At 41.7% G+C, this 13,454-nt stretch overlaps 1 protein-coding gene across 4 annotated transcripts in view; it reads right to left on the bottom strand.

Annotated features, from left to right (window-relative positions):
• RNF111 (ring finger protein 111) overlaps window positions 1-13,454 on the bottom strand; it is a 51,961-nt gene that overhangs the window by 11,072 nt on the left and 27,435 nt on the right. For all 4 annotated transcript variants that reach the window (XM_075208074.1, XM_075208075.1, XM_075208076.1 and 1 more), the window contains exons 6-10: window positions 7,380-7,702; window positions 6,588-6,837; window positions 4,923-5,271; window positions 4,707-4,832; window positions 3,763-3,889 (exon numbers count right to left, since the gene is read on the bottom strand). In XM_075208074.1, the coding sequence (XP_075064175.1) occupies window positions 3,763-3,889; window positions 4,707-4,832; window positions 4,923-5,271; window positions 6,588-6,837; window positions 7,380-7,702 (1,175 nt within the window). The remainder of the gene's footprint in view (window positions 1-3,762; window positions 3,890-4,706; window positions 4,833-4,922; window positions 5,272-6,587; window positions 6,838-7,379; window positions 7,703-13,454) is intronic.

The raw sequence follows: 13,454 nt of genomic DNA, 5'->3' as shown, positions 1-13,454 counted from the left end.
GACTTAAATTCACCGTCTACAGTGGTTTGTAGGTGCAACTCATGGCACTGTTGCAGATACAGGCAGATCAAAGTTTGGAGGGAGAGATTGTCAACCACAAGATGGTAATTAGGCCGGCAGTCTGCCAAGTTCAGGTGCTGCTTTGACCAATACCACTGCTGGTGAAAGGAGAGTCAGGACCCACAGTTGTATGTAAGCAGGTGGCTGCAAAAAAAGTTATGTACTGGTGGTTGCGGATCAGTTAGGAGATAATCTGGGGAAAAAAAGGTCTGGATTAACCCGTTTTAGTGGGGTCTGGAGCAGTATATGCTGTTGGATCTCATTGAGTAAGTCTCTAATGAGTCTATACCCCGGTAGGAGGGATCCACTGTTAATATCTGTGGAGGTCGTGTACTTGGATTGGCCCCCAGATCTGTGTAGGTGTGAAAGAACAGATCATTACTCCACTTCGGTTTCTGATGTTTCCTCCACCATGGGGTATTGAGGGGAGCTGGGGAAAATCATGGATTAAGAAAAGATTGTCTTGGATATTCAAAGAGCTCTCTCTGAGAAGGTCTCACTTGAATGGCTGCCAATCCATCATTCCCCACACACACACAGTTTTTCACTTTTTTTTGTTGTTTATTTTAAGCAAATCTTTAAAAAAAAACAAAAAAACCCAAATATATAAAATTGATTATCAAAATACCCCAAAAAAAAAAGTGGCAGCAAAATGCCAACTGTACAGTGTAATGCAGGTAGCATGAAATTATCTGCCACAAGAATACCATAATATACATTTTCACGGTTAGCCCCATGTTCTACAGATACAGCGTGAAAAAATGAATCAGGTTTTGACTGCTTCATTTGAAACAATGCTTTGTGTCATCAAGTGTTTGAAGGTGGATTATCAATGTAAGGAATAGTCAGAATAAAATTGGAATTCAGTTTAAAAACAAAACCTTTAAATAAATCCATAAAATATTCACTTATGTTAACATCTCTTGTCTTACACAGGAAAACTGCTTATATGCAGCCATCAATGTACAGAGACTTTAGAATCAGATGCAGAGTGTCAATAACGGGCATAAAAAAATCCCTAAACCAGCGGAAATAGTTGCCCACCTACCCAAAATCTGCTGAGAATTTTTTAAGTTGGGAATAGATAATGTTAAAGATACCATGAAAGCACAATTTCATAACAATTTGCATGATGTGAACCAATAAGTGCATACAAATTATTTTTGACACTAAAGCACAAATATACAGGGTGTTTGGTGGCTCTGTTAATGGCACACCACTTCATTTAGGCACATTAGCTAGTGGTGGGGTATGTATTTACAATTCACATCTTCTCATTGCAGAGCTATAAAGCAGTATTGGTGGCTTCTAGATTGCTAGACATATTCCAGTGACACTGGGTTTACAACACTATTTTTAAAGCCAACATCAGCATTTTCAGTTTGGATACTATATACCACTTTGATGTTTTTCTTTTTTAAAGTTGTGCAACTAGATTACATGCACTACATGGCCAACGGTATGTGGACACCAAAACATCACATCCATGTGCTTGCTGAACATTTCATTCCAAACCATAGTGTGGAGATGGGCCCCCTATTTTCTGCTAGAACAGCCTCCACTAAATTCTGGAACATGGCTACGAGGATTCACATCCATTCAGTCACAAGAATACGGCAATGATTGGGCACGGATGTTGGACAATAAGGCCTGAAGCACAGTCTGCATTTCAGTTCATCCCAAAAGTGTTCAATGGGATTCATGTCTGTGTCAGTGCAGGCCAGTCAGGATCTTCCACACCAAACTCCGCAACCCATTTTTTTTAATGGACCTTGTTTTGTGCATGGGGGCATAAAGGTCCTTCCCCAAACGTTTGAAGCATACAATATTCAAGAATGTCATTGTATGCTATATATTAACATTAAGATTTCCCTTTACTGGAACTAAGGTGCCCAACCATGAAACCATATAACAGTCCCAGAGCATAATTCTTCCTCCACCAAACATTACATTTGCCAGTAGACATTCCGGTAGGAAGCATTCCCCTGACATCTGCCAAACCCAGATTCATCCATCACATTGTCAGATGGCAAAACTGGATTTGTCACTCTAGAAAACGTTTTTCCACTGCTCCATAGTCAAGTGTTGGTGTGCTTTAAACCATTTCAGTCGATGATTGGCATTGTACATAGTAATCTAAAGCTTGTGTGCTGCTCAGCCATAGAAACCCAATTCATCATGCTCCCAATGGACAGTTGTTGTGCCGACAGTGCTTCCCGAGGTATTTTGGGACTCTGTAGCACCACTCAGACTGCTTTTACACGCTACACGTTTCAGCATTAGGCAATACAGTTATGAGAATGTGTGGCCTAAAATGTCACGGCTGTGCGGTCGTCCACTTCACAATAGCGGCACTTACATTTGACTGGGGCAGCTCTAGCAGGAATGAAATTTGACAAACTGACTTGTTGGAAAGGAGGCATCCTACGACAGTGTCACATTGCAACGGCCAAACACACGAATTAGAAGGGGTGTCCACATACTTTTAGCCATGAAGTGTACATTTCACTTGCAGTACCAAAGTTAAAATAAAATGTTTATTGCTGTATACAAAAATCATTTTGGATAAGAAAAATATAAAATATAGACCAATCTAAAAAAAAACCTGACATCTATGCCACTAAAGGCTACATTTGGGAGAAGTTTTCTATATTTGTTATATCTTATAAGAAAAATGGTTACTGCATTTATATGAAAGAATTTTGCTTTGGGCAAACATATGTATAAAACTTTAAATAAGAAGTGGTCCTGAAACAATGAGTTAGTTGGATGTCTGCAATTGGCATTAATAGCTGCTGTTTTGTCCACTATAATAACAGAACTTTATGACCATGATCTTGCTTAATACTAGCAAGAGAGGCAGGTACTCTAACTACAACACCCTCTAATGATTAGTGCAAAATATTACACTGGAATTAAGGCTATGTCACAGCATAGAAAAACAAATCAGCTAGTTCAGAGTCTACAGCCGGAGTTTCACGACATGCTGCTTTCCCACGTGGGTGAAAACAAAAACATGGATGAAAAAGGCTACATTTTGACACCTTCATGAAATAAACATTACTTGTGTCCCTTATGTCCACATACACTAAAGTAATAGTTGTAGAGATATGTAGTAAAGACAAATCCATTCATCATACGCGTTTACAATTTACAAATACATAGCATTTACTACATTGTGATAGTATGCATAGAGAAAAGCAGGCACCCATAGTGTCATAAGAAATAAAAATATATAATAGCAAGATGCTTATAAACTGAAAACTTTAGCTAATTGTTAATGAGCATTTATAAATTGTAATGCCTTTTTTTTTTTTTTTTTTTAACTCACAAAATTTTCAAAATTGATCAAAGTGGCTGCTGAAATATCAGTGTTTTGCAGACACTAACCCGGCCACACTATAATTAGTAAAAGTGGGATTTTGGTGGCTGTTTCAAGTGGGTATTTGTTACCATTACACTCACCATTCTGCCACATATCAAAATGTTTTAAGACAGAGGAGAGGCAGCCTCTAATAATGAATTATTCATCTGCCCTAGACTTAAGCCTGACATAAGAACATGGTACTACAACTGTAAGGGCACCCGCTTTGTGCTTTAGAAAACTCTACAAATTGTTTTGAGACCTTGAACAGAGCAATAAGCCAATGTGTGGCACTCATCACTCTCAAACCATCAGTTTTCACAGTGAACATATCTTACCATTAAGGGAAGGGCCCCAATCTGCAAGTGGTGAAGCCTGGGAGGTGGATGGTAGTGAGCTAAATGGGGATGTAAAGGACCTGTTTGGTAGGGGGCAGCAGTCACTCCAGTTTCAATTGCTATCTCCCTGTAAGATTCAAACAAAATAATTTATATTCAGATTTTTTTTTAGCAGCAGAAACACAACTTGGATAAAGATAAGTCAGATTACCACAGTATCAAACCTAGGGCATTGTATGGTTACTGGCTAAAATTAGCCTAAATTTGCATTTTAAGTGATGTACATCAATTTAAAGATGCAGCTTTAGAAATATACTCTTCAGTAGTTTGTAGTATACTTTTGGAGCAGAAATTACCATCACAGAAGTAAAGTTTTTGAGTTCAAATTTTTTATACAGGTTAAAGAACTCCACTAAGAATGTACAAACAATAGATTTGATTGGAATTCCCCACTCAAGCTTAAATACCAAGTTCTAGTGAAATACAGCAATCCCCAAAACGAGAGGGTTCTGCCGAAGGCACCAATGGTCAAATGATGGACTTTGGCCTTCTAACTGCTGCTTTCCGGTTTCAATCAAGTAGGGGTTTTATTTATGCCCCTGCAAATGTAACATGTCGTCTGGTGTCCAACTTTGGCAGTCATGGAAGTCAATACATGCACATCGTCCCTAACTTCTTAAAAAGACACCACTGGTTACTAGATTTGACAGACTCTTTACTACTACATTACTTTTGTCAACCCCTAAAACAGGACCCATCATTCTTGCAGTTACACTTCTGTTGCACTTTTGGTCTTTACCCTGGGAAGTGACAAAGCCAATAATGTACAGTATATGAATCCAAGCCAGTACGTAATAGATCACCGTATGTGTACCTCAGGTATGTCAGTTCAGTACAAGAGCATACATTTGTTGGCCAATAGATTCTGGATTCTGAGTACTTACCAAGCTGAGCGGTCAGAAGCCTGCCTGGGATGTGAGGACATGGTCTGTGGCACATGAATATGGTGACCATGCCCATAGTTTGGATGCATTCTGTGCGGATGTGGTGGTGGACGCTCATGAGCACGCCTGAAAAATACAAGATGAAATAAAGATCTTTTAGCAGCATAGTAAGAGGATAGAATAAGGGGTGGTAGACGGATGTGGAGGAATACTTACGTTGGATGCTGCATCAGACGCCGTCTTTGAACTTCCATCCTCTGAATAACTTCATGAGGGTGCAACCTCTGTGTTGCAGGTGCTGTTGCAGAAATATGATGGGACATGGACTGGTGGGAGGTGGGTATGTGCTGAGAGAGAGGAGCAGCAGCACTTGTGAAATGATGGGATGGAGGCGGGGGAGGAACAGGATGTGTGGAAGAAAGGCTGGGGAGAGATGGGTGGAAAGGGGGTACTTGATGAGCAATGACATAGTCCATCTGAGATGGTGGTGGTTGGGGGGGAGGATTGGCATGTGAATGAGGACAGGCAGATGTTTGGTGGTGGAGAGGCCTTGTAAGCGAAGCATCTACAAAAGTGAACAAAAAAGAAAGAAAACATACTCAACCTGTGACAATGCCAACTCTGTGTAGATGATCAAATAAATAAATTAAAAGAAAAAAAAAAACAAAAGAAAAAAAGGCTGTACACAAACTACTCATGTAGAAAATTCTGGGAAACAAATAGGCTCTGTACAACATTGCGCTCTTACTCTATATAAATATACTTTTAGAAAATATAGGAGCAGTTCTACATTTTTAGCTACAGATTTTACTTGTCTAAATATCTTTCAAAATAAAAGTGTATGCCTTAAATTATGTTTTCATAAAACTGAGATTTTCAAAACCATTTTTTTTATAATAAAACATCTACCATTGTAATGTGGGAACTGCTATAAAAGGACTGTAAATGGGCAAGTGCCTATCCACAGAATCAGTAATGGTAAGCAATGTGACTTTAATGGTACTACACCTACCACTGCAGTATACTAGAAGATGTAAGTAACATTTGTATTCTAGTTCTAGAACACACATAATTTTTCCTTTTAGTACACATTTTACTCCAGCATAAGACAGCCCACACATGCAGTAATCACCAACTTGCTTCTTTTTACATTAAATTCGCTGGAATTTGCTGTGTGTTGAATCAATAGGATTACCCAATCTGATGAGATACAATACATTTGTATGACCACATTGGTCTCGGAGCACAGTCATAAAGCTTTATTATATGGTTTATAATCATGAGGAAACACTGTTCCCTTCACCCTTCCCATTTATCTCACCTATCAAGTAAACAGACCTGATGAATTTGTACTAAAATATGTGTGTGGTCAAGTTGCCCATCCACCCAGCAGCTGGTCCATCAAACTTGTTGTGGTGTTTTGTGGGCATGTTAAAATAACGGATCACCTAAAAAATCCTAGAGGACACCCAATTCCTATACTAGATAAATTATGCATGTTCGTATTAAACAGCTGCTTATTTGAAGTACTCTTCATATACAAATGCATTTTGCCTTCGTAACCTCATGCACTCCATTAAAGAAAGGCTTAGCAAGAAGTGCTAGAACACACCTTGTCATGGTCTGCTTCTTGAGTGTATATGAACATGTATGGGACAATAAGAAAAAACCCATAATCTAAAAACGCACAAAAAAAAACCCCAATCACCTAGAAAACATATCCAAGAGATAAACCTTGTATATAAAAAGGAAAACTGATCAAATGGGTTTTAAAAATTGTATAATGTTTGGTTAATTCCTTTAAGTTACCAAATTCTACACCGTAATGGAAGCATTTAATGTTGTGCTTTTAATCTTAGACCATTTTAAAGATATACTTACATGAAGCATGCATATAATGCCGACAGGAGGAAAGAGAGGTCTGAGGAGGTGGCTGTGCCTGGGCTACCATGCTAGGTCCAAATCCATCGATCGCTATAGTTTGGGCTGTACTGGCAGTTGACTGATGTCCATATACTGTAGATCGTGATGAAGAGCCAGGACAGCAAGGGTCAAAAGCAGAAGTGCTATGAAATCCAACACTTCCGTGGCTTCTTATACCATTATTGCTCAGATCAACAGGCAAGGCTTGCTGTAAAGTAAATTATATAATCATTACACAAAGTTTGACCGCTTAAACGTTTACAGAGAGATAACAACTGTCAAACATCTTTCTATGAAATAGAAGGGGAAGCCTTACATTGAAAAGGTAGAGAACTCTGGCATTAGACTAGTAATAGCCCTCTACAGGAAGATATACATACACATGGCACTTCTTCAGAAAAAACTAATTTGTAACAAATATTTCAAATCTCCTTATCCTCTCTTTAAAGGGTAGTCCAGTGGGCTTTTGATGAGGTCCCTATTACATTCCTATAATACTCCTGAATAAATCATACCTGCTAAATTCATGCAGATGAGCAAGAAATACAACCCATGTGGCAGAACACACTATAAAGGTAGAACATGTCTGAACGATTGTAGGTCAGTGTAATGCTAACAGACGCCTAATTACATGGACAATAACCAGCAATTTGAAGTGAATTTAATAAAAAACCTAAAAAATACAAAGCACATCAGATAAATATAAAGGTGAAACCATTTGAACACCCATTTTTTTAGGTTGATTCTTACCGGGTCATGATAGGTGGTGGAAGAGCTGCTTGTTGCTCCACAAGGTGGAGGCACAGGGGCATTTCTTTCCACAGGACAATGAGAGTCCGGGAAAGGAGGAGGAGACAAGGGAACGGTGGGGTGAGAACCATGATGGTGGTGATGATGGTGATGTGGAAAGTGGTGACTATGTGGTGGATAACAACTTGAATGAGCATGTCCTGGGACATGGGGATTCTGTGAGGATCCTCCACAGGGTGAATGTTCAGGACAACAAGATGGTAATCGTGGCATTGCTGGAGGCCCAGCATCTGCAGCACTGCCCATAGTCCTTCTGGGGTCATCTTCAAGACAAATAAAAACAGATGTTAATTCCTTTAGTTCCACACATCAAAGTGTATTCTAATTAATCATTAACCATAAATGTAAAGACATTTAAATTAGATGATACACACGATATAAAATAATGTGCGACTGCTTAGCTCTAGTTCTACATATCTAACATTTCTACGTATTGAATATTACTGTAATGCATGAAGACTAATGTCTGCTTTTATAAAATGAATAAAAATCAAGGTTAATAAAATAATTTCACTTTATATAAAGCATCCTCCAGCTAAGTTCCACACAAGGAACCCTTCACTGGTCTGAAGTATACTGTTGAACAAGTAATGGACAAGCACTACCTAAATTTCTGAAAACGCCTATGCAGATAGAATGATTACTTACTTATTCCTCATATGTGTTCTCGGATGCACATACAAACTGTGTACTGTCAACATGTCACGTCTATAGCAGATTGGAGTTTTCTCCTCAAAGCTCAAACTGCCTGGTTTCTAATTACTGACATTTGGGAAAACCCTCATTTCTTTTTGTTCATTCATTGTGAATACAAAAACAATCTACGTTCTACTTTTAGATTCCTTATGCACTTATTACTTGGCTTGGAAATCCTTATTTGTGCATTAGAAAAAAAAAAAAAAAGCAAACATAAAAAGTATAAACTAAAAGTATACTGGTACATACAGATATTTGGCTATTGGTCTGGAAACCTTTTTTAAAGTTCACTCCACTCTTGAAACACTAACCGAGTACACCCTTTTGAGGAGGTCATGGATAACACTTTTTTACCAGTGGAAAAAGGGTGACTGATAATAGGAAGGCTGTAAAAATTTACAGTAACCATGGTTTAAAAGGATTATTAAATCCAAATACTAAAATAAATTATATGTCTTTTACCCTGGAGTATGAAATGACCAACGCACTTGTACAAGTCCTGAAAATACAATGCCTCATTCCCTGTTGACTGTGCAACAAAGCATGTGGCACTTGTTCCACTCAACATTTTTAAAGGACATCTATGTTAGCTTGAGAAAGAGGGACTTAGTCAACTGATAGGGGCAAGCATTCAACAAATATAGTCACTTCAGTTTTCTAAAGTGCACATCGAAACAAACAGCTCTTAAGCACCTCACTGGGAGAAACAAAAAACCTATCTATATATGGAATAAAAGCAGACACTAATATGGATTCTTAGGAAAGCATACAAAATCCAGTTACTGTCAAAAATCACATCCAACATCAACTGAAGAAGAACCTGCTAGAACCAATAACCACAAAAAGCATGTCAATAGCACCAATAATACAATTAGGCACAATAGCAAAGCATCAAAATGTCACAAACAAAATCAACCAGCAATGACACAGATCATGTTATAATTACTCATAGAACACAGTCCAGCACCCATCATCACTCCCCAGAACACAGCCTTGTACTTATCTACCGTATTTGCCGGCGTATAAGACGACCCCCAACATTTCCACTCAAAATTATAGAGTTTGTTATATACTCGCCGTATAAGACTACCCCCTCTTCCGCACACCTTCCACACACACACTGTATTAAATCACTGGCCTCCACACACACACTGCATGAAGTCACTGGCCCCCCCCCACACACACACACACACTGCATGAAGTCACTGGCCCCCCCACACACACACACTGCATGAAGTCACTGCCCCCCCCCCACACACTGCATGAAGTCACTGCCCCCCCCCCCCACACACACACACACTGCATGAAGTCACTGGCCCCCCCCCACACACACACACACTGCATGAAGTCACTGGCCCCCCCCCACACACACACACACTGCATGAAGTCACTGGCCCCCACACACACACACACTGCATGAAGTCACTGGCCCCCCCACACACACACACACTGCATGAAGTCACTGGCCCCCCCACACACACACACACTGCATGAAGTCACTGGCCCCCACACACACACACACACTGCATGAAGTCACTGGCCCCCACACACACACACACACACTGCATGAAGTCACTGGCCCCCACACACACACACACACTGCATGAAGTCACTGGCCCCCACACACACACACACACTGCATGAAGTCACTGGCCCCCACACACACTGCATGAAGTCACTGGCCCCCACACACACACACACTGCATGAAGTCACTGGCCCCCACACACACACACTGCATGAAGTCACTGGCCCCCACACACACACACACACTGCATGAAGTCACTGGCCCCCACACACACACACACTGCATGAAGTCACTGGCCCCCACACACACACACTGCATGAAGTCACTGGCCCCCACACACACACACTGCATGAAGTCACTGGCCCCCACACACACACTGCATGAAGTCACTGGCCCCCACACACACACACTGCGTGAAGTCACTGGCCCCCACACACACACTGCATGAAGTCACTGGCCCCCACACACACACTGCATGAAGTCACTGCCCCCCCCCCCACACACACACACACTGCATGAAGTCACTGGCCCCCCCCCCCACACACACACACACTGCATGAAGTCACTGGCCCCCACACACACACTGCATGAAGTCACTGGCCCCCACACACACACTGCATGAAGTCACTGGCCCCCACACACACACACACTGCATGAAGTCACTGGCCCACACACACACACACACTGCATGAAGTCACTGGCCCCCACACACACACTGCATGAAGTCACTGGCCCCCACACACACACACACACACACTGCATGAAGTCACTGGCCCCCACACACACACACACACACTGCATGAAGTCACTGGCCCCCACACACACACACTGCATGAAGTCACTGGCCCCCCCACACACACACTGCATGAAGTCACTGGCCCCCACACACACACACACACTGCATGAAGTCACTGGCCCCCACACACACACACTGCATGAAGTCACTGGCCCCCACACACACACACTGCATGAAGTCACTGGCCCCCACACACACACACACACACACTGCATGAAGTCACTGGCCCCCACACACACACACTGCATGAAGTCACTGGCCCCCACACACACACACTGCATGAAGTCACTGGCCCCCACACACACACTGCATGAAGTCACTGGCCCACACACACACTCATATATGCTGATCACACACACACTCATATATGCTGATCACACACACACTCATATATGCTGATCACACACTCTGCATTGACATGACATAACATAAAACAAACATAACATAACACATGCTAATAACACTTACCTACCTTCTTCTGCTGTCACTCTCCTCTGTCCCCCTCCTGTCACTCTCATCTGTCCCTCTCTCCCTTTGCCCCCTCGCCATAAAAAAAAAACAGAAACACTTACCAATCCGCGCGGCGCCGAGACCCAGCATCCTCCTCTCTCACGCAGCCTGTCACTGATATATGACAGGCTGCGTGAGAGAGGAGGATGCTGGGTCCCGGCGCCGCGCGGATTGGTAAGTGTTTCTGGTTTTTTTTTTTATGGCTGGCCCGCGGCACCCCTGAGACCCCTGAGTTTGGCACCCGGCGTATAAGACGACCCCCCCACTTGGAGGCATGTTTTTCAGGTCAAAAAAGTAGTCTTACACACCGGCAAATACGGTAATAAACACAAATCTCCAAACAATACTACACGAATACCTCCAAAGGCAGCCCCATCCACCACCCTCTAGTATCCCAACATGCACCCACTAGCATTTCCTCCTATAACACTGCACTACACTAACTACAATTTCCCCCATAAAGGTGCCAAATTCTGCCACATTACAGTGCTATATCCATTGGCATCAAATTTCAAAATAAAGATCTGTATCCACTATCAGAAAATAGCTATTTACACATTATCATCGGCCATAGAAGACAGCATAACGCAAAGTGTTATTAACCCAATGCTATTCAAACTGGAAAAGTTACTATCCCTTAGTTATGTATGGATGTACACACACACAGTTTGCACAATTCAAGGGGAACAACGTCATAAATCTCATCACAACTGTATAACCAATACGACCGCTTATATATGTTCTTTATAGTCTAGTCCAGTGGTACCCAAATTGTGTGCCTAGGCTCCCTTGGAGATCTCACAGGGGTGCCACGGCCAAGGCCAGTGGTAAGCAAGGCGGGGGACTACTTGGTATTTATTTTGGCTTAGGGGTGCCTTGAAAACATTTTGGAGACCCTAAGGGGGTATTCAATTGACAGCGGGATCGCCGCAAATCCTGCGCTCGAAAAATATTACCGTTAATACGGTAATATCTCGCTGCAAGCTGAAATCCAGCGAGTAAATTACCGTATTAACGGTATTTACACGCAATAGTACCGTATTAACGGTAATATTTTTCGAGCACGGGCTTTGCGGCGATCCCGCCGTCAATTGAATACCCCCCTAAGGGTGCCTTGAACTGAAAAAGTTTGGAATCCACTGGTCTAGTCACCAAGTAACAACGTTTTATCATCAGTTCCTTCACTTTAATCTCCCCTTTTTATGATGTGTTGTGTAAGCTGGTTATGTTATTGTGTATAACGAATTGCAGAAATGTTCTATTCTCTCTCACTGACCAAAAAAAACAGTTGTGCAAATACAAACAGAAAAAAATGACGATATGTACTGTACCCCTACCATAAAGGCATGTTCTGACAACATTTTGCTCTTTGCATCCAATATGTATTAGGACCAAAAATTCTAAAAAGCGAGAGCGAAGCCTGCAACAATCTCACATTGAGCACTTTTAAACTGCATAGTATTTGTTGCAGGATTTTTTGTTTTTTTGTGAGCTGGTATAATCCCAGTGATGTAAAAAGTGGGCTTGGTGCAAACAGGGCATTTTTATTTTCTATATAACAGTGGTGTTTATTAGAGATGAGCGCACTCGGATTTCTGAAATCCGAGCCCACCCGAACGTTGCAGATCCGAGACAGATCCGGGTATTCCCGCCAATTGCAAAACTGAAACCGAGGCTCCGAGTCATAATCCCACTGTCGGATCTCGCGATACTCGGATCCTATAAATTCCCCGCTAGTCGCCGCCATCTTCACTCGGGCATTGATCAAGGTAGAGGGAGTATGTGTTAGGTGGTCCTCTGTACCTACTATATCTCGTGCTGTTCAGTTCTGTGCTGTGTCCTGTTCAGTCCAGTGGTGCCGTGTCCTGTGCTCTGTCCTTCTAAGGGCATTGTTATTTCCCCATTATTCCCAAGTTATAAAAAAAAAAAAAAAAAATATCCCAAAACAATCCTGCAGTATAAGTCCATTGGTACTGCTATATTACAAAGTTCACTGATTCAGCAGTATAAGTCCATTGGTACTGCTATATTACAAAGTTCACTTATTCTGCAGTATAAGTCCATTGGTACTGCTATATTACAAAGTTCACTTATTCTGCAGTATAAGTCCAGTGGTACTGCTATATTACAAAGTTCACTGATTCTGCAGTATAAGTCCATTGGTACTGCTATATTACAAAGTTCACTGATTCTGCAGTATAAGTCCAGTGGTACTGCTATGTTACTGGCAGGAAAAAAAGGCAGTTTGGAAGCCCCTGTACAAACTGGCTCTATTTTACCTGAGTTGTCCCCCCTCCAGTGTGTACTCGGAAAGAGTTTTTAGTGCAGCGGGGAACCTGGTCAGTGAGCGGCGAAGGAGGTTGCTTCCTCAGAACGTTGAAAAAATGATGTTCATAAAAATGAATTATCAATTCCTCAATCAAGTACAGCACTGCCCTCCAGATAGTACAGAGGGACCTGTGGTTGTGGAGTCCAGCGGGGACGAAT

This window comes from Mixophyes fleayi, chromosome 4, assembly GCF_038048845.1.
Source record: "Mixophyes fleayi isolate aMixFle1 chromosome 4, aMixFle1.hap1, whole genome shotgun sequence".
In the NCBI taxonomy this organism is placed as follows: domain Eukaryota; kingdom Metazoa; phylum Chordata; class Amphibia; order Anura; family Limnodynastidae; genus Mixophyes; species Mixophyes fleayi.
Note: the sequence above shows the minus strand (reverse complement) of the source record. Positions and strands in the feature narration are given on the sequence as shown.